Source organism: Apteryx mantelli, chromosome 16 (assembly GCF_036417845.1).
Source record: "Apteryx mantelli isolate bAptMan1 chromosome 16, bAptMan1.hap1, whole genome shotgun sequence".
Lineage (NCBI taxonomy): Eukaryota > Metazoa > Chordata > Aves > Apterygiformes > Apterygidae > Apteryx > Apteryx mantelli.
In genome coordinates, this window is record NC_089993.1 from 20,738,174 (window position 1) to 20,765,435 (window position 27,262).

The 27,262-nt window shown below is 52.7% G+C and overlaps 4 protein-coding genes across 4 annotated transcripts; 2 read left to right on the forward strand and 2 right to left on the reverse strand.

Moving 5' to 3' along the window:
• The first annotated feature begins 1,300 nt into the window (after positions 1–1,300).
• Positions 1,301–7,197, forward strand: MLST8 (MTOR associated protein, LST8 homolog). The gene is made up of 9 exons (XM_067306299.1): positions 1,301–1,426; positions 1,969–2,101; positions 2,214–2,265; positions 2,355–2,517; positions 2,797–2,872; positions 4,789–4,941; positions 5,161–5,285; positions 5,724–5,887; positions 6,450–7,197. Exons 2-9 carry the CDS (start codon positions 1,973–1,975, stop codon positions 6,566–6,568), a joined length of 981 nt encoding a protein of 326 aa, XP_067162400.1. The 5' UTR covers positions 1,301–1,426; positions 1,969–1,972; the 3' UTR covers positions 6,569–7,197.
• On the reverse strand, positions 6,946–9,397 carry BRICD5 (BRICHOS domain containing 5). The gene is made up of 4 exons (XM_013944742.2): positions 9,189–9,397; positions 8,919–9,026; positions 7,820–7,973; positions 6,946–7,461 (listed from the first exon to the last, which is right to left on the reverse strand). Exons 1-4 carry the CDS (start codon positions 9,372–9,374, stop codon positions 7,367–7,369), a joined length of 543 nt encoding a protein of 180 aa, XP_013800196.2. The 5' UTR covers positions 9,375–9,397; the 3' UTR covers positions 6,946–7,366.
• Positions 9,398–13,492: 4,095 nt separating this feature from the next.
• PGP (phosphoglycolate phosphatase) lies at positions 13,493–16,761 on the reverse strand. The gene is made up of 2 exons (XM_067306500.1): positions 16,140–16,761; positions 13,493–15,839 (listed from the first exon to the last, which is right to left on the reverse strand). Exons 1-2 carry the CDS (start codon positions 16,759–16,761, stop codon positions 15,514–15,516), a joined length of 948 nt encoding a protein of 315 aa, XP_067162601.1. The 3' UTR covers positions 13,493–15,513.
• A 583-nt stretch (positions 16,762–17,344) lies between these two features.
• On the forward strand, positions 17,345–27,236 carry E4F1 (E4F transcription factor 1). Its single transcript, XM_067306562.1, has 14 exons — positions 17,345–17,501; positions 17,862–18,013; positions 18,153–18,249; positions 18,646–18,851; positions 19,065–19,185; positions 19,470–19,622; positions 20,090–20,256; positions 20,773–21,000; positions 21,328–21,433; positions 22,329–22,546; positions 22,919–23,117; positions 24,389–24,549; positions 25,381–25,443; positions 26,134–27,236. Exons 1-14 carry the CDS (start codon positions 17,345–17,347, stop codon positions 26,479–26,481), a joined length of 2,376 nt encoding a protein of 791 aa, XP_067162663.1. The 3' UTR covers positions 26,482–27,236.
• The last annotated feature ends 26 nt before the right edge of the window (positions 27,237–27,262 follow it).

Sequence of the window (27,262 nt, forward strand, 5' to 3'; positions counted from 1 at the left end):
CCCCTGCTCATCCCGGTCTCCCCTACACGTGTGGGCACCCCCCAGCACCCCCCAGGCACCCCATTGCAGCCCCGCACCCCCCCGGGGCATCCCCACACCTGCTGGTACCCCAGGCTCCCCTGCGCACCCCTGCACCCCCGGGGTTCCCCCCTGCACCCGGGGCATCCCTGCACCCTGCAGCAGCCCCCGGCCCCCCTGCACCTGCGGGATCCCCCGGATCCCCCTGCACCCCACTGCAGCCCCTGCGCATGCGGGCATCCCTGCATCCCTGAGCATCCCTGCACCCCGCAGCAGCCCCCGGCCACCCTGCACCTGCGGGATCCCCCGCACCCCACTGCAGCCCCTGCGCATCCCCTGCGCATCCCTGCACCTCGCGGCAGTCCCGGCCCCCCCCGTGCACCCCCGGGCTCCCTGCACCCCCCGGGCACCCTGCTCCCTGCAGCAGCAGCGCCCGGGCTCCCCCTGCGCCCGGCCCGGCCCGGCCTTACCGGCAGGTGCGGGGCGGCCGCGGGCAGGGGCGGCATCGCCGGGAGCGGGCGCGGGCGCAGACACGGGCGGCCGCCGCCGCCGCCGCCGCCGCCGCTCTTAAAGGGCCCGGGCGCCGGCGGCGGTGGCGGTGGCGGCGGCACCGCGGGCACCGGCCCCCGCAGCGCCGGGACGGGGCGGCGGGACCCCGCGGCACTGCGGGGTGACACCGGCCGCGCTGCCCCGGGCGGCGGCGCCCCCGGTGCGGCTGCGGTGCCCCCGTCCCCCCCTGCACCCCCGGCCCTGCGCGTGTCCCCGTCTGCGCCCCCACGCGCGCCCCCCCTCTCCTCGCCTTGGGCCCCGCGTCCCCACGCGTGTCCCCATCTCCGGGCCTGTGCCCCCGTGTGCCTGTCTGCGCCGCGTCCCCGTGTGAGCCCCCTGCACCACGAGTGCCCCTCGCCCTGTCCCGTGCCCCCGTGTCCCGGGTGCCCTCCCCCTCCCCACCGTGTCCCGCGCGGCCCCCGCGTGCCCGTGCTCGGCGCTGCACAGCCGCGCTGCCCGCAGCGCCCCCTGGCGCCGCCGCTGGGAGCGGGCTCGGCGCCCCCCCCCCCCACGTGCCCCATGGTCCCGGCCCGCTCCCCCCCTCCGCCCTGCGCATAGTATCGCCCGCCACCGGCCGGAGCCTCTGCGCATGCGCCCTCCTCAGGACGACGCCCCAGGCGCCGGGTAGCGGGCGCCTGCGCGCTTTGCATCGGGCGCCTCGCGCATGCGCGGAGCGGCGGGCGTCGAGCCGCCCGCGCTGCGCGGCGCATGCGCAGAGCGAGCCGCCCCCCCCCCCCCAGCCTGCGCCGTGCGCGGCCCCGGGCGGCCGCCGCTGCGGGTACCGGGGCGCCGGGGAGGGACCGCACCGCTCTGCGCGCAGCCCACGCGCGACCCGCTCCACGAGCGGGCCCTAGCGCAGGTCTGCACGGGTGCGGCGCGGTGGGCGCGGCTCCGCGCGTGGCGGTGCACGGGCGGGGCGCTAGCGGGCAGCCCACGGGGGGGGGGGGGCTCCGGGCCGCGAGTGGGCACCGGTGCACGGGGTGCCGGCGCGTGGCTGCACGCACGGGGGGTACGGGGGGGGGGCTGTGGGCGCGTGCAGCTCTGCGCGCACGTGTGCACGCGTGGGGCGTGTTTTTGCGCAGCTCCCTGCGCGCGCGCACGGGTGGGACGTGGGGTGCGCAGCGCCGTGCACGCGTGGGGCGTGAGCTTGTGCCGCTCCCCGTGCGCGTGCACGGGTGGGACGTGGGGCGTGCAGCGCCGTGCACGCTTGGGGCGTGTTTTTGCACAGCTCCCCGTGTGCGTGCACGGGTGGGACGTGGGGTGCGCAGCGCCGTGCACGCGTGGGGTGTGAGTTTGTGCCGCTCCCCGCACGCGTGCACGGGTGGGACGTGGGGCGCGCAGCGCCGTGCACGGCGCGGGGAGGGGGCGAGCGCGGCCGGCGCTGACCCCGCGCCCCGGCAGGACCATGAACGCCGCGCAGGGCACGGTGGGCAGCGACCCCGTGATCCTCGCCACCGCCGGCTACGACCACACCGTGCGCTTCTGGCAGGCGCACAGCGGCATCTGCACCCGCACCGTGCAGCACCAGGACTCCGTATCCTTTGCGCCCGCTGTCGCTTCCCCTCTTGCGGGGCACCACAGCCGATTAGACCGCCCGGTTTCCCCGGAAAAACCGGCTGCTTACGTACCTTAACGGGCCCCCGCAGCAGGTGAACGCGCTGGAGATCACGCCGGACCGCAGCATGATCGCCGCCGCCGGTGAGCCCGGGCGGGGAAGGGGCTCCGGCGGGATTTTCCCCTGCCCTGCCGGGTCCCACTTACCTCCCGCTCCCTGCTGGTCGCTGCAGGCTACCAGCACATTCGGATGTACGACCTCAACTCCAATAACCCCAACCCGGTGATCAACTACGACGGCGTGAGCAAGAACATCACCTCGGTGGGCTTCCATGAGGACGGCCGCTGGATGTACACCGGCGGTGAGGACTGCATGGCGAGGATCTGGGACCTCAGGTACCGCCGCCCCCCGCCTCCCAGCTCCTGCGAGATTTCCATAAGTTACCGTGCCCGCGGTGCTCCCCCTTAGCCTCGGGGCTGCTGGGAGGCGCGTTATCGGTACGAGATGCAAAGCCAGGCCCTGTCCCTCCTGGGAACCTCCTCCTCAGCGGCACCTCGCGGCGGTGCCGTGCCGGTCCGGCAGCCGCGCTGGGCGCTCGCGCTGTCCCCCGAGGCGGGACGTCTAATCGCACGCTCCGACTCGCTTGCTCTGTGTTTGTTTGTTTTTTGCTGCAGGTCTCGTAACCTCCAGTGCCAGCGCATTTTCCAAGTGAACGCTCCCATTAATTGCGTCTGCTTGCACCCCAACCAGGTAAACGGCGTCTCGTGCAATTGCCAGGCTCCTTTGGTGGGGTGGGTTTTGCCAGATCTGCTCCTCCTTCAGCAAATCTGAGGTGCTGCGAAGCTCCATACTGGCAGCTGCTGCAGAAAACTTCTCTCTGTACGAAAGTGGTTTGCACGAGGGCACCGGAGGTGCCGTAACACCCAGCAGCCGGGCGCGTTGCTCCGCTCCACGCAGCGGCGACGTTCTCGCTGGTCGGGGAAGGTCGGGATCCTGGTGGCGCGGCCCCAGGTGATGCTGCTGAATGAGCACCAGGCTGCTTCGCCTGCCCGGGGCGCGCGCCCGCCTGCTCCGGCGCCGAGCTGCTGCTGCCCGCTACCCGCTCGGTTCAGCATAGGAACATCATCAGCGGGACTCGGGAGCCCGACGGACGGATGGACAGACAGATGTTCCCTGCATCTGCACCAGCAAGAGCCAAAGCTCCTTCATGCTGCAGAGCAAACCTGCACCTGCGTTACAGGCTTGCACCCTGTTTCTTCTGCGCCCGCTTCCCACTGCGGAGACCCGTGCTCTGCCCCGCGGCCAGCATCAGCCCGGGGACCGCGCCTGCGGGGCTCGTTTCCAGCCAGCGTCCTCGTGCTAATTACCTCTAGCTGTTGCTTAAATTAATGGCCGAGTTTGGCCTCTGATCCCGTGGAAAGGGGCACTCGTTCGGGCCTGTCTCAGTGCCCTGAATATAACGAAGGGGATATTATTGGAGTGGAACCAGTGGCCCAAGGTGGGCCGGGAAGCTTTGAAGCTAGCACCGTTGCCCAGAAAAAGTGAACCGTGGCCTGATGACCTCCGAGACGTCTGTCAGATGGCTCCTCCTGTAGCGCCACTGCTGTGGGACTGGGTTAGATGAAAACAAAATACTGCTGTTGTACGTGGATGTAGCACGCGAAATCCTCGCTAACTAACGTGTTGCTGAGTTGCAAGAGAAATGTCAGTTTGGGAGCAGAGCAGCGCTGATTAGTCCGAAGGTGGCAGGATACATTCACACGGCTTCATCGGTCTTTGCACTGCTCTGCTGCAGAGTGACACTGATTCACTTAGGCTGGAGAGAGACTTATCTAGGCCTAGGTGATGCTATGACAGTTTTAGCAATTGTACTTAAACGTGCTAGGAGGGGGCTAGTGAGTGAGGCATGCAGAAGACATTTCTGCGCTGTATAGCCAGCTAAATGCATCAAATGATGGTTGTCGCCCTCAGAAACAAGCTGTCGCTCCCAGCTACAGAATTAGTTGTGCCCAGCGGCCTGATCTGCTCTACAATGGACAGTGCAAGTCTGTCAGTAAAAGCGCTGGTTTTAGTGGAGAGCCAGCACTGTCTCCTGGTGCGAGATGGGCCTGGAGCCAGAATTCCTCCCCTCCAGCTGGCTCCTGTCCTCACCCTCTGTGAGGGTACAGAGAGAGGGTACACGTTTAGGGTTGTCCTTTTCAGCTATCTGTACGCTCTGAGTGCTTCAGTTGTTCACGGGCCAACTCGCATCTTAATGCCGCTTCTCAGAAGCGTTGAAAATCATTTGGCTTCCGTGAATGATGTTTGGAGTCGTAGCTGTAGCACAGTCCTGGAGATCAGGCACGAGCTGTCCGTGCCGTGGTTCATAAAACTAGCAAACGCTTCGGAGAAGGTAAACAGCCTTTCTGCAAGGCGTGAGGTTGCTGCCCCTCTTGCTCTCGGGGGAGTCAGCAGGATGGTGTCTGCCTGGAGAGCTGCCACTCTGCGATACCCCTGGGCTGGGCAATAGTTGGGCAAGACCCCAACGCTTGAAACCAGAGCAAGGCTCCCTCCGGTGCCTTTGTCTCCTGTGTAAGTTGTAGGGGTGTTTCGCGTGCCTCAGCTCTACGGCACGTGCTTGCGGTGGGGGCTGTTCCTCGGGAGACGAGGTTGTCCGTTTCTTGCAGGCGGAGCTGATCGTGGGGGATCAGAGCGGTGCTATTCACATCTGGGACCTGAAAACAGACCACAACGAGCAGCTGATTCCAGAGCCGGAAGTTTCCGTGAATTCGGTTCACATTGACCCTGATGCCAGTTACATGGCGGCCGTCAACAGCTCGGTAAGTTCAGGTGGCCTCAAGCGTGGGCTGGGATTTACCGGTGCTTCAGCAGCTGCTGGCGGTTGCCTGACGCGGGCAGAGGCAGCAGTTCCCACGTACCAGCTTTCCGTGCGGTTTGCACTGCGTTGTGGTTGTGCGGGTGGTTATCGGCCGGACGGGGAAGCCCCTTGCGGGCGGGCGCGTCCCAATCTGACGACGGCTCCTCCTCTCTCCTTGCAGGGAAACTGTTACGTCTGGAATCTGACAGGCGGCATCGGAGAGGAGGTGACCCAGCTGATCCCCAAGACCAAGATCCCAGCGCACAACCGCTATGCCCTGCAGTGCAAGTTCAGCCCCGACTCCACGTGAGTGACTGCCAGCCCGCTCGCTTGCCTGTGCCCCCAGCAGCAGGTCCTTTCGGGGCGGGTAGCAGAGACCCGCCGTGCCCCAGCTGCTGGCAGCTCCCCCGGAGCGGTCGTGCTGCCATGGGGGCACTGCCAGTGGCGCCCCAGCTCTGGGCTCTCAGAAGTGCTCTGTGAATCCTCAGCAGGTTTTGCAGCCGTGAGTTGCGTTCACAGCTGGGATCGATGTGATCTCTGAGAGCAAGGTGATGAACCTGGTGTACTCTTTCATCAAATCTGTTTAACGTGAATGTCATAAGGCAGATGACACAGGGGTAAGGAAATCTGATTATGAAGAACGCAGGTCTCCAGTTCATTACCGTTCCAGGCCCGCATTAACGAGAGGCTTTTAGGCATACAGAACGAATAATAAGGTTACTCATGTGCATCTCTCCCTTGCAGGCTCTTGGCTACATGTTCTGCAGATCAGACATGCAAGATATGGAGGACTTCAAACTTCTCTCTGATGACAGAACTGAGCATTAAAAGCAATAACCCCGGGGAAACCTCTCGGGGCTGGATGTGGGACTGTGCCTTCTCTGGGGACTCCCAGTACATTGTCACAGGTAAGGCACTGGCTGTACATCCGCCGCTGTCCGGCGATTCGATTTGGACTGCTCCAGGGCCCCTCGCAGGAGGGCTGTGCACTAACACGGGGTTTATGAGCTTGCCTGGCTGGGGACACTGCCAGTGCCTGGTGCTTCCTCACCAACCCCTGGCGCCCCTGCGTGCATGGGGAGAGAAACCCCCACACCCCCAACACGTTGCACTAACTCCCTTAAATATTTTGCTTGTGCTGCAATGGGACATCTGTTGCCTCCTATTTAAATTGGAGAGATGATCCTCACGTGTGCTGTTTATTTTACCGGGTAGCAATGCTGCTTGCAGTGTTTGCAGCATGATAGTGCTACCACCACAGTAAGTTTTCTCCAGAATACTTAAAACCCCGTGTAATACTGAAATGCCCTGAGGTCCTTGCTGTGTGTGGCTCCCTGTCTGTCATCAACAGCTCTAATAACAGTGTTGAATGAAGCAAGAGAACAATCTTTCTTGCAATTAAAAAAAAAAAAGTCTGAAAGATAATGTCGTAATATATCCCACTGCTCCTCTTTTCACTTTGTGTTCCAGCTTCCTCGGATAACTTGGCCAGACTTTGGTGCGTGGAGACAGGAGAGATCAAGAGGGAATACAGTGGCCACCAGAAAGCGGTCGTCTGCCTCGCTTTCAATGACAGTGTGTTGGGTTAATGCCCGTGTGCGGGAAAGAAGGGACCCGTGCTTGTTTTCCCTTGTCTCATGGTGACAAGCACCCTCTGGAGCCTGAGAGACCAACACCTGCAGCCATCCCCTCCTCTGATGGAGATGGCTCAGTCTCTGGCAGAAGCGGCTGCATCTGCCTGGAACGAGAGCAGGCTTCAGCTCTGAGCAGATCATAACCGAAACGTGTTTGACCTCCAAGGACACCGCCTGGGCAATGGGCCTGGGAGGCGCAACCCCGTAGAGGGTGGCGGGGTGCAGCTCAGCTGGAGGCGCCCCTGCGGCCTCCGCTGCGCACGGCTTTGCCACGGTCTTGTACCCCACGGTGCAAAGCATCGGCCTCTCTCAGCGATGGAACAGGCTGAACAGAGAGAGGAAGGGCGGCTGTCTTCTTGTTTTGCAATTCCTTTATTCAAAGCGTATTTCACAGACTTGCTTCGAGAACGGCACTCTGATAAAATCAACAGCCCTGGCCAGCAGATAACCTTGTGCTGAGCAGGGCATGTGGCCATGAAACACTAGCTACTCCGCGTGATCCGTCTGTGTCTAGATCTACTGCTACCTACGTACAAGATGCAGCCCTGCAGCACAGCTGCAAATAAAGTGTCTGTACCGACAAAGCTGAGCAGAGTTCTGTTATTTTCCTAAATTCTCTTGAACTGCCACACGAAATCGGGGAAGCGTTCAGGGGGTGTCGTAGGTGTTACCTTCCTTGCTGAAATCAGGCTTTTCAGGAGCCCAGTTCGAGTACGCAGAGCGACGAGGGGGCATCCGTGGCTGCAGGACGACTTACTCGGGGAGGTAATAGAAGCAGATAGAGACGCAAATGTTGCTCGGGAAGCATATGTCAATGCAAAGGTAGATCAGTCGCTGCCTTCCCAGACCTGCCGAACGAGCGAGGACAGAAACGTGGTGAGGGGAAGCCTTGAGCAGCCCTGCAGGTCGGTCCCTAGAGAGCCAAACCAGTGGAAAGCCTTGGGGAACGGCTTTTCTCATCGTTAGAGCTGGCGTGAAATAGAAAACGAGGCTGCTCTGCAGGCTGCTCTCGGTGGGAATGGGGGGTGACCAACCGAGCAACGGGCTGGTTTTGGAATAGAGGTCAGCCCGTCCCTGGCCTGGCACGCTAGCGCCCGCGGTGACTTGAAGGGGCTTTTGCGCGGCAGAGCCTGCTCCTCTAAGATGGACCGGAGATGCCCAAGCTCCCCTGTCCCGCGGGGGGGGGGTAAGACGCGTACGACTCACCCTCCCCTCGCCTGACCCAGAAGATGGATGTCTGTTCACACAGGTTCTGGACAGCCTCCCCCAAGCTGCTGGGGTCCGCCTGCTTCCCTGCCAAAACGCCCAGGAACTCCCTGTAGTACTTGGTTTGGTTGTTCTGAAGCAGCGGCTGATCGACCTGGAAAGAAACGGCCCCGTTCGTTAGTTCCTCCGAGACGCCTCGCTCCTCCCCACGGCGCTGCTCTCGCTTTCGCAGAACGGCTGAGGTTGGGAAGGCACCTCCGGAGATCATCATCTAGTCCAACCACCCTGCTCAAGCAGGGTCACCAAGGGCACCTCGCACGGGATGGCATCCAGGCGGGTTTTTGACTATCTATCTCCAGGGAAGGAGACTCCAAGGGAGTCATCAAGGAGACTTTAAAGGTGTCCAAAGAGCAGCCTGCTCCTGGTGGCCTTCCCTTCCCACCGGGGAGGCTGGAGGAGCCTCCCGGGAGAAGAGGTTTGCCTGCATTTTGCTAAAACGGTCTCGTGGCTCTCGTGTTCCTGCTCTCCCCTGGGCTATAAACGCTGCTCGTTGCTTCTTGGCCGGGCAGGGAGCAGCGGGCGAAGGATGAGGGAGGCCCGAGGAGCTCCCAAGGAAACTGAGAGCAGCTGGCAGGGCTGCCAAAAACGGGGTCCCTCTGTCTTCTTGGAACAGAACCTGTCCCACGAATCTACCGGCATTTTGTTCAGAGGGTCTGTACGCGTGGTTTACGCCAGCTTACGGCCCCGTGAACTGCCGACAAAACCCCCTTTGTTTTGGTTCCCCAGAATTTCGCGAGCAGGTAACAGAACACGGCTCCGGCAAAGCCCTGCTATTCGCAGCGCGCGGGACACGGCTGCCTCCCCCAGCCAGCGCTTCTGCCGCTTCCCCCGGGAAATACGGTATCGGTAAAACGGGGAATCACCCCCACCCTCCGGCCCGGAGCAGCCGTGGCTGCGACGCCGGCGTGCGAGAATCTCCCCCTGCAAAAACAAACCCACCCAGAAAAGGGCTTTCGGACAGCCAGGGGCTCGGCACAGGACCCGACCCGTCCTCCCCTTCCATGCAGCCACCCCAGGGACCGTCCCAGCAGGTGCTCACTGCTTGCTCGGAGGCGTTGAGCGACGTCTGTACGTCCTGGAGGTCCCGGGAGTCCATCCTCCTCAGGTAGCACGCGCGCTGCTCCGCGGGCTTGTAGCACACGTAGCCCTGCGGGACGGATGGCTCGCCGTTAGAAGGGGCGACGGCCCGCGCCCGGCTAGCTCAGATACGGACGTTCCTCCTTTTGCGCCCAGCTCGGAGCCCAGCACCTCCCGATGGGGCAGGGGCTGCTAGCGCTAGCGAGACGGGTCGCTAGCCCGAGGCACTCACGTTCTTGCCGTCGTACAGCACGACGGCGGTGCGGTTGCTCTGCGAGGTGACGTAGTAAGTCACGGTGCTCCGGGACTTGTCCACGAAGGCCGACTGGTTCCTCGGGGGGTCTTGCCGACCCTGCAACGTCAGCCGGACGACCTGCGAGACGGGCTGAGCGCAGACGGCGAGGGCAGCACCAGCCATCGGCTGTGCAGGCTGCCTGCGCGTCCCCGCTTCCACGTCCCCGGACACTTCGCTGGCCCGTGCTGCTTGCCTGAAGTATCCAGCGACAGGCAGAGCAAGCTCCGGCCGAAGGAGGACGAGTTTGGGGCAGCCCTGGCTACCCGGCCGCGAGCTGCGGCTGGGGAAGAGAAAGGACCGACGTGCCCGGAATAGAAGCGCTAAGACGCTGCACCAGCATTTCGGCGTCTAGCGTGGGGTTCCCACGCCGCAGGCGTTCGCCCCGGCTCATCCGCAGCGGGGTGCCGGCTAGCCAGGGGGGCTGGTGGAGCTCCCGGGCTCTGCCGCGGCGGTGCACCGAAAGGAGCTGGAATTAGCCGTCCCAAGAGCCGCAGCTTGCTGCTCCTTGCCCCCCCCCTTGCTCCGGAGGCCACAGTGACGCAGGGGAACTTGCCTGCTTAGCAAAACAGCAGCTCCCGTCTGCATTTACTAACGGCGCGCTGGAGCTGCTCTAACTGAAGCTAGGGTTTCTGGCAGGCGCGGTGCAGGGGTGAGGCGGCGGCTGCTCAGCCGCTGCCCCGAGCGCGCAGCGCCTCCGGGGAACTTCTGCAAATCTGCTCTGCAGACTGCCTGCGCATTGGAGAGAGGGGGAGAACGGGCCAAATCCGGCCCCGATCTCAGCCCCTTCATCCCTCCAGGCAAGGGCTTCTGCCACACGAGGGCTGCGTGTGGGAGGAGATGTCCCTGCCTGGATCTGGATCTGGATCCTTACCTGGGCAGAGCTCTGGGAGAAGCTGAGAATCCCCGCAACGCTGATGCCAACAACTGCAAAAAACAAGGCAATGGACAAGATGATCCAGAATGTCCTGGACAGATTTTTGAATTGTGCTGGGAATCTCCTGTCCTGGGAGCCAAGGCAGAATAAGGAAAGAACAGGAGTTAAAATTGACACTTTTGCGGTTTATCCTTCCGTGCTATAAAACACACTCCTCATTCACAAAGGAAACCATTCGGGCATTCTCAGGACTATACGCAAACTGTTGGCGATGTCTGAATATAGAAATGGACCCACAGAACTGCCACAACACAGTAACAATCCTGGAATAACATCACTTTTATCCCACAGTGATTGGGATTTTAGTTCTGCCATCCCAGTGACAAGCACTCCTCCAGCCAAGGAAACATGCAGACTTCGCAAAACCTTTGAGGAAAGGCCGGAATCGGAAGCTTTTCATAAATGGGGGCTGCACTTTTGTCATCAAATGAAATTATTTTGTTTTATAGCAGAAATTCCCCACATAATCATCAGCATTTGGAGCAGTCCTGTGTGGGGCAATCCTACCTACTTCCTTGTCCTTCCATATATTTGCTTATATTTTATTTTCTGGATAAAATTGTTGCTTGATGCAAAAACAAGCTGTTATTTGGAGTTAAAAAAAAAGCTTGGCATCGTGTTGATGCTTCTAGTGGCTTGATATAAAAATCACTTTAATTCATATAGTGAAACAATTGAATGCAACTTATTGGCACATAAAGGCATTTTTACAAAGCAGAAAGGCGGCACTTTCCATAATCGTAACAGTACAGCCCACACTTAAAAAGTCTGTTTCTCAATCCTCTAAAGCATATAGAGGAATCTAATAATTTCAGGTGGTTTGATTTGCTACAGGCAAACAGTAAACAGGCTCTGCAAACCTACTGGTCAGTTACTGGTCTTTTTTTTAGGTAATGTGCAACTTCTAAATATATTCCACCAAAAAAGCAGCGAGTATTAGAAAAGTTAGAACTGTACAGCTGAAATCTTATCAGTTCAAATGCAATCGAGCCAAAACGTTACAATAGTTGGTAGATTTTCAGTAGTGAAATTCCCTGAGGTGGGAGACAGGACATACAAACAGGAAACATAAATAAACCAAGAAATCCAGCAAGTCCCGTCTCCTGGCGGGTTCCTGGGGGCCTGTGGAGCCGTCGTGCGCGCACATCGCTGGCGGCACTGCAGCACGTACGCTGCGATTCCTCGGCAAGTCTAATTCGGCTGCTCTGCCCTGGCAACCTGCTTTATCCTACAGTCATTTCATGCCATGCGAGCACGGACACTTGCATGAAGATCCAGCTGAGAGACTCAGCTGCCTTAGAGGGAGCTGAGTTGCGGATTGCTGAAGCTGGTGATGGGCCCTGGAGAGGTGATGAACAAAACCTTACCGGGATCCATGGGAAATGCAGGAGCTCAGCCCTTAAAAAGAGGAATAGTCATCAAGCAAGCGCGGAACGAGGACTCTGTGATCGCTGGGGGCCCGGGGATACTCACGGAAGAGGCAATGCTGCCGGCGCTGCGGCTACCCTCCATCCTCCGCTTCAGACGAGGGCCCTGCTCCTGCCGCTCTGCCTCCTGACAATACACGGACTGTGCATGATCCTCAGCTCCAGACGTGCTCGGGAAGCCTAAGCACGCATCCGAGAAACCTAAATACGTGTCCCCTGGTCACAGAAACCTCCCGGTCAGGTGCTCCTCGACTCAGACCTGCATGGAAGGTGAAACCTGAGTGTGGCGACCTGGGAGAGGGGAAAGAAAGGGAGGGCTAAAACCCGACATTGTAGAGAGATGCTGTCATTGGTATAAAAACTCTTCCTGCCTACCTCCCGGGCCAGCTGGAGGTATTGAGGTAGAACACAATTGAAGTCTTTGTGTACGCCTTCCCTGCTGGCACATGCTTGTAGCGGGACTGGACAAGTCTCATTAAGAGATAAAATGAAGAGGGAAGAAGTGGCAGCCTGCCCTCGTCATCGGTTGTTTCTACATTTCAACATGAACTTTGGGCTGTCAGAGCTCCGTGGGCCAAAGCCAACTGTTTATCCTGCAGACTAGCGCACTGCAGGTCTTGGCTGCACAGACGTGCTCACGTTCCACCTGCAGATCTCACTTCGCTCCGATCCCAGGAGAGAGGGTCTGTGATCCAACGTCATCGCCACAACGCCAGTCACGCTCAAACCAGCACGCGCTTCCAGTGACAAGCGTTACCGCACAGGGAACCCATCTCCCAGGTAGTCGGACCTTAAAATTATCCTGCTTAGTCTGGAAGCCCCTGTGAGAGCTTTGTGTTATTGAGACCTGCCAGCCAGACGTATAGCCCAACAGAGGCGAGCCAAAGTTCAGCAGAATTCCTTCGTACACTATCTATCCGGGAAAGATTTAGCATTTGGATGTTTTCCAAGCAAGCACGGCCCAGGACTGATCAAACTCAACCAAGGCGGCAGCTCAGCCTGGAGCTTCACGTCACCGAAGCACTAACACTCCCTTCTCTTCCCACTTGGCCTCTTGCGCGTTTCCGTCTGTAAGTCAGACAACCTACTGAACTGGAAAATCACAACCTTGTTCCAGTACGTTGCTTCTGTAGGACACGAATTTAGACCGTGTAGTAAGCTGTGATTTCAATAGATTAGGACTACATGGATTCTACTGACAAATCCATAATTGAATGCTATGGCCAAAGAGAGTCAACCACCATTCTTTTTTAAAGTAGTAAAAAAGGAGAACATGAGACTGCAGCATGCCACGCTGCTGCTGCTGCTCTGAAGAAACGGAAGTGTTGAAAGAGCCCAACCACCAGATCTACTTCTGCAAAGCCGGAGACACCGCGGAGGAGCACGAAGCAGCCCCCTCCGCTGCAGTCTACCAGCCGATTTCTGCTGCAGGGAGGCTTAGCACAAGAAACTTGGAAAACCAGCTGTAACATACAAACGGAACATTCTCCCCCTAGAGATTTCTAAATGGACAAACAGCAGGCACTCTCTTGCTCTATGAAGTTCGCACCATGCTTATTCTAAGGCACAAAAATTAAGTAAAACCATCTATAAAATGTTGTTTGTAAAAGCATTTGTAAGAAGGGGAAAGCACTCTGCTCTGTAAGAAGTAGGAACATGACCCAGAGATACCAGCTCCGTGCTAAGAGCCCAGCACAGTTCTAGGCACCTAAAATGAAAAAATATACTCCAGCTTTTTTTTTTTTTTTGGTAAAATTGCATGTCAGGAGTAAAGATGGTAAAGACTGAAGCTGTATCCTTAACTCCTACAATTTCAACAAAGTAGTTACATCCAAACACACGCAGAAGAGACTACAAAACAAGAAAAATGCAAGGAGAAAGCAGGTTTGTAAGTTTAATGTGAATTCAAGTAGAGGGTCGAGAACCATCGGGAAGTTAATACAGAGATTCTGAAGCATGATTGACACCTTCACCAATACATTTCAGTATACGTGGGGAACAGTGAATCGAGGTAACGGTTCCCTTGTACAGTGAACAGTTCTCAGCAGGGATAGTGTGCCGCTTCAGCAAGGCTGACCACCTCACCTGGCATTTACTACTTTACTTGACATGTTTTGAAGTTATAAGCACCAAAAGTAGGAAGTGAGTCAGAGAATGCATTGCTAAATTAGCCCTAACCGCGGTAAATCCACTATGTCTATTTCTATGTTACTTAGGTAAAGTAAAAGTTCTGCCTGATAAGCGTTTCTCTGTGACTTTTGTAAGCCTTCTAGGTAGAGACACAAACAGGAAAGATATTATTCATGCTTCCGAGTTACAAATGAACAGTCTTTTACAAGATCCAGATAGTATTCCGGTAACACTGAAAGACATTATGGACTGCTCAGTTATTGCTGTACAAACAAGGTGGCAAGTTTACTTTTTTCTAGTGTTTCAGTGGAAGGAAATGGCATCGAATACACTCCTAGAGCTGTTCAACTAAATAATGGGAGATGAAGGAAGTTCAGCGTTTAAATTTAAACTGCCAGTAGTGGAATCTATGGAGTAACAATACAGTATTTGCATATTTAATTTTTCACTTATTTTTGTAATACAAAAGCTTCAAACTGTGGCCTTCAATTCAGCCAGCATAAAAGTCTATCCCATGGCCTGAGCCGTGCATCACTCAAAACCTATCTAAAGATGAAAATAAAATAATCACCTGAGCAGGCACTCTTTTTCAGACAAGCAACTGTTGCCAGGCCCCAACATCGGATGCACAAGGAAGATGTTACAAGCAGGTATTTAAAGGAAGCACTGTGCTGTTATCACACTTAACCAGTACAGATTTACCTTGGTGGGAAGTAGCACTGTGTACTATAGTCATCTGTTGTAGACTGAGCCCTAATTCATATTCTACAAATAAAGCCAAGGCAAGCAATTATTTTGATGCTGAGGCAGCAGGGAAGCATAAGAAAATTTAGTTCTAACTTCATGTCTAATCAATCCAGTTATTTCTGGGAAGCAGTATTAGTGCAGGATCGTCCTATGTGATTACATACTTTCTGCATTACCAAATGCAAAAGCTTACAAGAATCAAACCTATAGTGACCAGTGAAGTACATTCCTCTTATCCTCCCTTTTGGGAAGCAAGATATATTATCATATATTATACTTAAGTTTATATTTTAAATATATTCTGATATATATTTAGAATCAGGATAGTTCTTGTATGTACGTATACTTTACATATACATCCAATACTTGGACAAATACAGTATACAGAAGATACCATTTGCATTTTGCATGTGGAATCATTCTAATCTGCATCACAAGTGCAATTTTTATGGTCAAATGAAGGAGACAGATTTCAGTTTCTTTGACCTGAAGTCACACTTGCAATGGTCTGCACTGCTAGAATGGGACCCAGTCTGAAAAACCAATCTAAGGCCAAATTCTAGTTACATCAGCCACTGCAAGCATTTCCAAACACAGCCACTGAGTAACTACACACTCAAAGAGTTATTTCCCTGAATAAACAAGACTGAGTTACCACCTGTCCATGAGAGGACATGCTGCAAGGTGTTGGGTTCCTTTCCTCAGATCACTCTGCTCTACTTTCCTCAACTCAGTCTAGAAGACAATAACATCTAGTATCACACATATTTAGATATATGTATTACTTATAATAGAAAAGCCCCAAACCCACAAGACTTGAGTGACACCATAATGCCCTCTTCATTTCAAAGTGCATTTTAGAAGACCAAGATGTAAACAAAAATCCTATAGAAAGAGGACAGAAAGGTTAGAAAGCTTAGGGTTGCCAATTTCTGGTGGTATATTGAGTACATTACTGTCACAAGGTGATTAGTTAGGGCCCTCCTCAGGGTACCGCTTCAAAGGCTGTAAAGGTTTTGCTATTTTAATCCCCCAGTGCTGGAAGAAGGTCAGCTATACTATCAACATAGTAATCGGGAACCAGGCTTTGCCTGGCAGGACAGTCACTCTCCTGGTGACCTTGCACTTCTTCCAGCGTAGTGACTCCAGTGAGAGTCAGCAGCGTTGTGAGGCCGCAGTTGTTGCCCATGAGGATATCGGTGTCCAGTCGATCTCCCACCATGATGGTACGAGCAGGATCGATGTTGAACTCACTGACCACGCAATCGAACATGTACCGGTTGGGCTTGCCTACAATAAACGCCTCGCGCTCTGCCGCCGTCTCCACTGCTTTTACCAGACAGCCAGTCCCTAGAGACAGGATAGAAAACTATTGATTAGAGACCGCAGAAGGCTCTCAGTGCCCAGACGAGGCAGAGCAGAATCACATGGTGTTTCGGGAACACGCAGACAGAGGAACGACTTGAGCAGTAATACACGAGGCAGCGCGTAAAGCCTGATCCGCGCGTGTGAGAGCGCGTGGCCGCCTGGCCGAAAGGAACCGCCCGAGCACAGGCGAGGCTGAACACAGCTCCTGGGGCAGGAGGGTGCAGCGGGCTCCAGGCTTTGGGGACACCCCGGCGGCCCCCCCCCCTCCGCCGCCCCACGCACCGGGGATGGCGGCGCCGCCCTCGAGCGGCAGGCGGTGGTCGCGGTTGGTGCCCACGAGCAGGCAGCCGGCGCCGCCGCCGCGCTGCAGGTAGCGCAGGGCCTGGCACAGCTTGGCGTAGCTGAAGTGCTCGTCGAAGCCGACGAGGACGGCGCGCACGGCGGGGTCGAGCGGCGCCCGGGCCCAGTCGGCGGGCGCGGGGCCCGGCAGCGCGGCGGGCCCGGGGCCCAGGTGCGGCACGCCGGCCGCCTCCAGCTCGGCGCCGAGCGCGGCGCTGCCCAGCACGTAGGCGGCGGCGCCGGGCGGCAGGGCCTGGCGCAGGTAGCGGGCGGCGCAGTAGGCCGAGCCGAAGACGTGGCGCGGCTCGGCGGGCGGGAAGCCGAGGCGCCGCAGCTTCTCCGTGTAGGCGCCGCGCGTGCGGCTGCTGTTGTTGGTCACGTAGCAGAGCCGCTTGCCCGCCGCCGCCAGCCGGCCCAGCGCCTCCGCCGCGCCCGCCACCGCCGCCTCGCCGCGCCACAGCACGCCGTCGCAGTCGAAGAGCAGCGCCTCGGCGGCGCCCAGCACGGCCCGCGCCGCCTCGCCCTCCAGCCGCCGGCACCGCCGCCCGCCGCCCGCCGCCGCCATGGCCGCCCGCGCGCCGCGCGCCCGCCCCGCGCCCGCCCCCATTGGCCGCCCGCCGCGCGCCGCCCGCGCCCCCATTGGCCGGCGCCGAGCCCCGCCCCGCCCCGCGGCCGCGGCGCCGGCCGGCCGGCCGGCGGCTCGCGCCGCTCCCCCGGCCGCGGGCGGGGAGGCCGGGAGGGGGAGGGGGGGGGGTCGCCCTCCTCAGCCCCGCTCTAATTGGGCAGCCCGTCTCACAGGCCCGCCCGCCGCGCGCTGCCATTGGGCAGCGGCCTCGCCCGCCCCAGGCGCTGCGCAGCCCATTGGGCCATCGAGCCGACAGCCCCGCCCGCTCCCGGCCTCATGAGGGAGCCCCTCACGCTCGCGGAGGGGTCAAAGGTCACTACAAGCCGGGTGGTGTTGGGGGGGGGGGGCGCGCACCAGCGCCGTCGAGCGGCGCTGGGGACCGCCGCGCGCGGCCGGAACCCCCGCGCTGGGGCGCCGTTTCCCGCCGAGCCCCTGAGGCGGCCGGTCCCGCGGCACACGCGGGCCCGTTGTTATGACGACACGGCCGTAAAGCCGCCATCTTGGCGGTGCGGCTCGTTGCGACATGGAGGCCGCGATGGCAACGAGCGCGGGGCCGGCGGGGCTTACGGCAGCCGCGGCCGAGGCGCGGGAGGGGGCGGCGGCCACGGGCTCCGGCCCCGCCGCGGCCCCCGCCGGCCCCGCCGCTTTCCTCAGCCTCCCGGCGCCCTTCGGCGAGGAAGGTACTGGCGGGACGGGGCGGCGCGTCCGGGGAAGCCGAGGCGGCGGCCGGGGTCCCGGAGCCCCCCCGGGCTCGGCGGGTTTTAGGGCTCCTGGCGGGGCCTCCTCCCCGCCGCCCCCTTCTCCAGGCCGCACAGGCAGCAGCCCGCGGCCCGGCCGGCGGTAGCCACCCGCGTCCCTCTCCAGAAACGCGTCCTGCCGTCGGGGCCCGGACCGCTGCAGCCCCCGCGCCCCGGCCCTTCTCTTCCTCGCCTGCAGGCTTACCGCCGCGAGCAGGAAAAATAAAAAGTTTCGGCGTAAACTCTTGTACTTGATACGCGCCGTGTTTTTTCCAGCGCTAATGGCTCCGTTTCAAATTGCAGACGAAGATGATGTCCATAAGTGCGGTCGCTGCCAGTCGGAGTTCACCTCCTTGGAGGAATTTGTTCAGCACAAATTGCAAAAGATCTGCCAGCGCGCTCCAGAAGCTCTTACTGCTGCCTCGGCAGGTCTTCTCAACCAAGAAGTGCAAAAGGTGACAGCAAGCTTCTCCCCAAGCTGTGGTTCAAAATAATTAGGACGCAATGGTCTGTTGGGTTAGAGGGGAGAGAAAATAACACGATAGTTTTAAAAGAAATAAGACTCATCTACTAAAACTTTATCTGTTACAACAGGTTGTTCCTTCTGTCGAGGAGTCTATAACTGTTGCTCATATAGTTGTTGAAGCATCTTCAATAGCAGAGGAAATCAGCAATGCATCAGCTATAGTAGGTAAGCTTCGAGGTACTTGCTTCTGTATCCCAGCTATGTTAGCAGTGTGTCCTCTTGTGTTTGATTTGCATTGTAATTGGGTAGATGAAATGTTATATGGTTGGGACTTGGGACTTGGACGTTATCTTAAAGAGGTAACAGAAAGGCTTCCCTCGGCCGCCTCTGCAATTCTCACCTAGCTGAGATTTAACACAACTTAGATTTAAATCTCTATTCCAGAAATGTCAGTTTTAATACTTTTATTATAATACTGAGAACTTTATAAAGAACTGTGTTCCAGTTTTGAAGTACCTGTTTCTCCTTCCTAGTGTGTGAAATCCTGAAACAATAAGTTGATCCAGGCATGCAAAGCTGTCTTCTGTAAAGAACGTAACTGTCTTCATATACTTTCCCTAGGTAGTGGGCACATAAAAGAAGTCATTGTTGCAGGAGACCATGTTTTTGAAAACCCAAATGGTAGTGTTGATGGGGAAGTCACTGAAGATCAAGGCAATCCTGATGATCAGGAGCAGGATATTTCCACAGAACTGATAAAGGTTAAGCTTCTGGTTAATAAAGAAGGACGATACGTATGTGAATTGTGCCAGAAGACATTTAAAACAGTAAGTGTAACTCTTACTGTGTTCCGGTTAGCAGGTTGTTTAGGTTGGCTGTACATTGAGGTATCTCAGGACTTGATAAAAAGTGTGTTTTTTACTGCATGCTGTGCTTTCAAAAGTAAAGTTCTGATTTCAAAAGGGGTATTTATGTTTTACAGTTGAAATGTTAACTCCTTAACTATTTGGAACATCTTTTAAAATAAATTCTTACCCTAGGCCAGCATCCTCAAAGCTCACATGATCACTCACAGCAGCAGAAAGGACTATGAATGTAAACTCTGTGGAACTTCCTTTAGGACAAAAGGGTCTCTGATTCGACACCATCGGCGTCACACTGGTAAGACAGTACTCCGAAATAAGAGCTCCTTATTGCTGGAATGCACAGTGTGTGGTTCTTCAGCTTGCTGCAGAGTGGAATATGCTGCTGCTTTCCCTCTTGCTGAGCTGAGAACATCAGACTCCCTGATGTGCGGGGTGCTGGGAGGTAATGCAAGGCTGTGCGCTAAGCATGGTCGACTTGCTGCAAAAAGCTGGACAGTGTTCTTCTGGAAGTCCACGATACAAAACTAATACCAGTTACAGTTAATTTGATACTATTGTTTTGATTCTTGCTGCTTCCAGATGAACGACCTTACAAATGCAAGAAATGTGGGAAAAGCTTCAGGGAATCGGGAGCTTTGACTCGGCATCTGAAATCTCTGACACCTTGCACTGAAAAAATTCGCTTCAACATGAACAAAGAAATAGTAGTCAATAAAGATGATTTGCCAGCAGGTCAGTGATGCTGTAAATACGTGCCTTGTGTCTGAGAAAACCGAGTGTGTTGCTGGTGCTAAAGCTATAAATTCTTTTTTGTTTAAGGAAAAAATATTGTTATGGTATTGAGTTTATATCTTTCATACAGAAAAAGTCATTTTTGTATGCAGACCTTATCTATTAACTTGAAGTGCATGTACCCAGGCATAGACTTTGAAGGATGTTTGAGAATCTGGTACAAAGATGGTTTTAACAGGCAACTGTTCTTTTGTTTTTTGCTTTTTCTTTTTGGATCATATGAAACTTATTTAGAAAATGAAACGTGTCATTGTGTAGAACAATGCATGAGAAAAGGTATGCTCTGTAGAAGCAGAGAGCAATCGTTCTGCCGTATTCATATTCCAAGACACGTTTTTGTAGGGCACAGCAAATTGATGAGGGGTTGGAAGTAAGCCAAATGATTCATTCTGCTGCTTTTCTTGAAGGATCCTGTAGTTCAAACACAGACACAGTTTCATCGATTGCGAGTGAATCGATCGAGACCTCACCTGTGATTCATCTAGTGACAGATGCAAAAGGCAATGTTCTTCATGAAGTTCATGTCCAAATGCAGGAACTTCCTGTTGTTGATGCAAAATCTCTGGACCAAGATGTGAGTGTCATTTCTCTTGAATACCCTTCATGCGTTTTATGCAAAGACATATTTTGAAATATTTCACCTCATAAACAACACTTTCTTAGATGCTTAGAATAAATGTGTGCTGGAAATAAATGGTTAAATAGCTTCCTTTTTCATCAGAAAACCAAGGCAGCAAACTGCTGGCTCATTTCTGGCAATCTGCTGATAATGAGACTTAGCAGTACGTGTATAGCATGCAGGGGGGTGCACAGGGTTTTCCACCACATACTGGATGACGTATAAGTTGAAAGGGTGTTTTTGTTGACCATGCCCTTATACAAGACTCTGTGGTAGGAACAAAGGCTTATCCCTCGAGCTGTATGTTTTCAGACTATGGATTCGCTTTGGCTTCCTCTCCAGTCCAAGCTTATTCCCTTGTTGCTCTTATCCTATGTCACAGCATTGGTCATCTTAGTAATAATTACTGTCATAACAGAAAGGCTAACTTTGAATTTGCTGTACTTACCATTGGACTGTTTATCCCTTTAGCCATCACATCCTGAGGAGCAGCCGTGTGAGGGGGAAGGGAACAGTGAGAACCTGCTGAGGCAGGCCATGAGGAATTCCGGAATTGTGATAGAGAGAGTCGCTATGGAAGAAATGCAAAAGCCAGATGAACCTGCTGTAGCTGCTACAGAAGAACTAGAAAATGAAGTGATGGAAGCAGAAGAGGAGCCATGTGGGGAACAGTGTGTTGAAATAGAACAACCAGAGTCTGTATGTTTGTACTTCGCTATGTAAATAGGTTAACTTTTTTTTATCTTCTGTGCCTGCACTTGGTTGTGAAGAGTAGCATTAGCCTGATCACCCTGCACGTTATCCTCAGTGCATCTCTCCCTGGGCCTGTGCCTTTATGTCAAGGATAAGGGGGGTTTTAGAGTTAACGTTTTTCAAATATGCTGCAAGTGTGGTGTTAGTGCTCTCTCTCCTATTTGATAACATAGATTGCTTTCTTGTCTAAACTGGTGTATTTAATGGGAATTTGGTTAGCAACACACCAGTACAAAAAACACTTAGGCTGTACTTTTTTTTTTTTCCCAATAGACAGATACAGAAAGAACAAATGGATGCAAAAGTTACGTTTGCCCTCACTGTAATGAAGCCTTCAGTGAAGCTACATCCCTTGAAACACACATCAAAGGACACTTAGGTAAGGTTCTACTGCATATGCTGTTGTCTAAAATGCATCTTACTATGGTCTGAAATGTAGTACAGCTTGCTTTGTTTCAAATTCTTTGTCTTCACAAGGAATACTTCAGCCATGCAAATTCATTTGATGCCTAACACGCAAATGTTGAAAAGGTTAGAGCAGTTGACTTCTGTTAAGCTAGAGGGAAATATAAAGGAAGGAAAATATAAAGAAGGCTCCATGTTTCAGGGCCTGCCGTGGAGTGAACACTGCATTCCTGGAAGCAGAATTTTGTGGAGGGGCCCATAAAAAGGGTAGTGAGAGAGAACAGGTTGTTAGGCTGGAACAGCTCTTTGAAAGGCGCTAAAGGCCACAAGAGCAATGTTTGAGGTGAATTCATTTTGGAATGGGACGAAGGCCATACGCTCAACTGAAAACATCACTTCCCTCCTTCTCCAGGTTAGAATCCTGCAAGAATTTTTTCTCCTGGCATGCACTGGATATTCATCTGGAAAGGGCTTAACTGCATAAGAGGGCAATGCAGTCGGCAAAGGGACAAGCTTTTTCCCTGCCTTCTGCTTGTGTTGAGAGAAGGGCCTCTGTGACCTCTTCATCCATCAGTTAGCTGTGATCTTTACAGACAGCAACACCAGGAACGGGCTTAAGACAAGCTTTGCTTCCTGTAAGACCTGAAGTGAATAACAGCACCATTTTTATTAGCCTGATAATTTTGACCTGAGCTGCTGCTGCTGGTGGGTAAAATCACTTTGATTTCTTACTGTGTAGTGACAGGGTATTTCACTTCCTCTGACATTGAGTGGTGCCATTTGGGTGCAGCAACGACTGCAGAATTTTCTTGCTTCGATACTACTGTCTGTCCTGCATCAACCATGTGCTGCATTTTCTCTCTCTCCAGATTACAAGCCTTTTAAGTGTGAGGAGTGTGGCAAAGAGTTCACGAAAGGCTATCTGTTAAAAAAGCATCAAGAAGTGCACGTGAATGAACGCCGTTTCCGCTGTGGAGAGTGTGGCAAGCTCTACAAGACCATTGCACACGTCAAGGGGCACCGCAGGGTGCATTCTGATGAACGGCCATATTCCTGTCCAAAGTGCGGCAAGCGTTACAAGACAAAGGTGTGCCCCTTTCAAAACAAGCTTCCCTTTAGACTTTTCCTTTCCAGAGCCGTGTTTGGGCGAAGTTAGCAGGCTTTGCTGTTGAAAAAATAAATGCCCCAGTTCACTTGCCTTTGATAAGGGCAGAAGCTCCAGAAGGTGTTTTTGTTTTAGTGAGGAAAAGAGGAAGAGTCTTAATAAATCTTTACATTTGGGAAGAAACTGTTCCTCCATGTATGAAAAATTTACATAAAAATAATGCAAACACATCTTTGTCATGTTGTAGATGAGAAGAAGTCCTCAAAGATGCTGACTGTTACAATGGAAGCTAAAATACTCCTTGCCTGAGTTTCATTCCCTTTAGCTGCTCTTCTGTTGCATCTCTTTGTACAGAATGCCCAGCAAGTTCACTTCCGTACGCATTTGGAAGATAAACCTTACGTATGTCAGTACTGCGGCCGGGGCTTTCGGGAAAAGGGCTCACTGGTCCGTCACATCCGCCATCACACGGGTGAGAAGCCTTTTAAGTGTTACAAGTGTGGACGAGGGTTTGCAGAACATGGCACTCTCAACAGGCACTTAAAGACCAAAGGTGAGAGATGGCAGTGTGTGTGTGTTCTTTTATGATTTGGTTTGCACAAGCTGCTTTTTGTCTGAATGGTAATGATTTTTTAGCGTGGTGTTAAATGTTTAGAAAAGGTCTAATGATTTTCATCCATGGCCTTTTGTTTACCTGCATCTCAGCTGCGTCAGAAGAGGAGATGCATTTTTTTTTTGTTGTTAATCTACATTAATGAGTATTTCTGCTGTGACACTTCTGACCAAAAACCATGCTGAACAAGTAACTGCAGAGCAGTTCTAATATAAAAGCTGGATAATCTAAATAAAGGGGAAGATAACCAAAACAGAATTTCTATTAAGAATTTAACCACAGGAGCACTGTGGACTCTCTGCTCCAAACTCTGCTTTAAGTGGTCTCTGAAGTGTAGCTGCTGCCCTAAATGGGGGAGAGAGACCCTATATTGTACCAGAGTCTCTGCCCTGCATCTTGAAATGGTTCTGTTTCAAGGCTATAAACAAAAAGGGAGAAAATAAGCATTTTTAGAAAGTAATGTCAGAAGGAGCTTGATTTCTGTGTTGCAGAAGAGTTGAGAAGACTCAGCAAAACTTAGGATTTAGCATATACTGCTATGGTTAAACTTGCCCACTGGTTTCTTGACATTAAATTAATACTAATTTTTTTTATATGAAATCCTGTAAAAACATGAAATAATGTTTTGCTAGGAAGATGTCTTAAGTACACTAAGTACTTACAGATAATCCCATCTAATCAGATTAGTGGTGCTGGAGTTGCTTCTCTTGTTTAGCTTGTAAGCATGGATTTTCAAACTTCTTTAGGTAGTGATGATGATGCACACAGATTGTAAAGGACCATACATGCTTACTGGGGGGGAAAAAGAATTTCCTGAGTACCTATTGAAATTATATGCATCATCAGTAATTAAGTATACTTCTTAAAACCTACCAAAACTCTTAAATCTATTGTATGTTTTTTACATATGACTTTTGAAGTCCTATATGACTTCACACATCTGTGTTTAGTTGCATATTTCTTGAAACTGGACTGTACAGTCGCTCTACTTGAGGCTCAGTTCTTTGTCCGGTGTAGCATGGGCCTCACCTAGGCCATTATTTGGCCTGGCTTTGTAGTGTTAGAGACTGTTGTCTAACTGCTGGTCATTTGACAGGGACATTCTGTTAAAGGGATCTCATTAGTGCTGCACAGTATTTGACAGGTACTCCTGATATCTGATTTGGTTACAAAAGATCTAGTTTTTCTGGCATTTTTGGAATACCATTCAGGTGGCTGCCTGCTTGCTTTGAAGGAGGTCGAAGAAGTGATGGTGTCTGAGGAGAGTCAGTCAGCTGACAACTTAGCTGCAACAGTCATTTCTGAAGATCCTCATACTGTTTTGGTAGAATTTTCTTCAGTGGTGGCAGACACTCAGGAATACATCATTGAGGTAAGAAGTAGGGCAGAGAGTTGTGTTGTTCTGAACTTAGCACAGTGTTTTGTCAATTAAAAGCTGCATAGGTGTGCATATTCCTTGTCTGGACTTCTGGGAAAAGGTAAAACAGAATCTAACCAGTGCTATCCCTGCCTGTGTGATCCTAGAAAAAAGTAGGAGTGATTTTGCTCAGAAAGAGACCGCCTGGAGCATATTCCCTCTCCCTCCTGAAGTCCTGCATGTGACTGAGGCAGGAAAATGAGTGTAGGGAAGATTGACAGCAGTTAATCAGAAGGTTCAGACACTGAAAACTTCAGACTATTCTGGATTTCCTGCCCTCAGACATTTGCTTCAACTTTCCCTCAACTTTCACCTACCCTTTTCTCCCGTCTCCATTTAGCTTATTTTGTCCAAAATAAACTCAGTTGTTTTTAACTGGCTGTGGCTGCCAGAAGCAACTGAATGATGCATTTCTCTTTTTCCCTCTCTGACAAAGAGCCAGCTCCTATCTGTGCAGGATATAACACAGTCCATTTGTTGAGTCCCTTTAGTACTGCCATAGTAAACATTGTGGCTGCTACCAATGGGAGAAGAATCTGCCAGTTGGCAGGGTCCTGCTGAGAGAGGATGTTCTTTCAGCTATTTGTGAGCACTCTGCATTACTTTTAAGTAGATCTTGATAATGGGGTTTGGAGGGAACTTCAGGGAGTTGTTGTCTTTAGAGAAGTTACTGCATCATGGAGGGGGAAAACAGGAAGATTTTTGTAGAAGATCTTACTGTCTTACATCTTGGAAGTAAAAGATTTTTTTATAATCTAAAAAAGGAATCATATTTTGTATTTCAAGACTGCTACTGAAGACATGGAGACCAGTGAAGCTGCTGAAATAATAGAGGGAACAAGACATGAGGTAAAGCAGACACATAAACTACTCTTTTTGGGACCTCGCTGTAGATGAAATTATTTCCTTTTAGTGTCTGAAAGTCATGCTAAATAAACCCAGCCTCAAGTAATTCATTTACCTGCAACTGCAATTTTGCAGACCTGTCTGTGTGAAAACATAATACTGGCCATATTGGATTTTACCAAAGGTCTGACCCCGTTTCCTCTCAGCAATGGTGGCTAGTAACTTGCATAGCTTTAATGCACAAGAGCCTACCTGCTAGGTAAATAGAGTTGTACATTAACACTTCAGCCTTTGGGAAATGATTCTCTTAAGGAACTCCTGAATGCTAGAAATAGTCATGGTTGTTGCAAAATCAGAGGCTGGCTAGTCTCCCGAATTGTAGTTCATCAAGTTTGAATGTCTGGGTGTGCACTGTCAAGATTTTCCTATAAACCGAAGTTTGACTTACTGGAGGAAACACCCTCCTGGCAAAGCACCTTACGTGACGTGAGGTGCGACGTGTTCTGGGAGAGTCCTGTTCTCGGGGTGATAATGAGAACTTCAGTGAATGGCCGGACTAAGCTGGAATTAAATGCTGCTTTTTTTACTGCACTGTTTGTCACCAGACACTGTTTATACCTATGATAATTTTCTCTACTTTTAATACATTACAACAAATCATGAAATAACCTGGCCTCTTTTCTCTGAATGTAGGTTGACAGCCACATTATGAAGGTTGTGCAACAAATAGTAAATCAAGCAAACTCTGGTCACCAGATCATTGTACAGAATGTTACAGTGGCAGAAAACTCTGAAGTAAGCACAGATGCTGCAGACACAATCACCATAGCGACCCCCGAAAGCCTCACGGAGCAGGTCGCTATGACGCTGGCTTCGGCCATCGGAGAAGGAGCGGTGCTGACCACAGAGGGTAGCATTGAGACGGAAGAAGCGACGGTGACAATGGTTGCGTCCGAGGACATTGAAATAATGGAACATGCAGGAGAGTTTGTGATCGCCTCCCAGGAGGGGGAGGTGGAAGTCCAGACTGTGATTGTATAATGAACAGCATGCAGTGGATGACAGACCTTAATATAAAAATTACTATTTTTCTCCAATTTGGGAAATTTGATCGGTCCTAAGTTTGCCGTTACAGTTGTTCACAGAGCAAGGGAGTGAATGCTTCTATAGGTAAGTGGCTTAACAGGATGGTTCAGCCCTGAAATGTTTTCTGTTTAAAATGGAAATAACAGTAGTTAAAAGCCTCTGCATGGTTATACTGTGGAAATGACTGATATGTCGTATTTGACAGTCTAACTCAGTATTTTGTACAGTTGCCTCAAATAAAGGACTATCCTTTGCAAAGCATTTACCTCTGACCACAGGACAATAGTGTTCTGGTGTTTGAAAGAATTCAGAAAGTGAAGCAAGTATGTTGTGTCTCATAAGAGACTACATAATTTAATCGTATGCATTAAAACAAGTCAAGAAAACCAAACCTAAGGACTTCTGGTGTGAATTCACCACCACTTGAAGACTTTCATGCCTTTAACCTCACTACTTTAGTCCTCCAAAGGCATGGTACTGCAGGTTTTTTTTGTTTTCCTGGATAACTAGTCTTATGTACTGGTCGATGAAAGAATGCATCATTGTACCCTTGCAATGCCAAACAGGCTACTCTGAGAGCTAGCCTGTTGGTGTGTAAAGCCATACTGTACATGAATTTTTTTTTAATCATATACAGATTTTTAATTGCCTATTGTACAGCTTTGGCATGTAAATAAATACATTTATAAAAATAAAGTTATTTAAAGCTTTTCTTATATTTTTCCTGTTTCTGCTG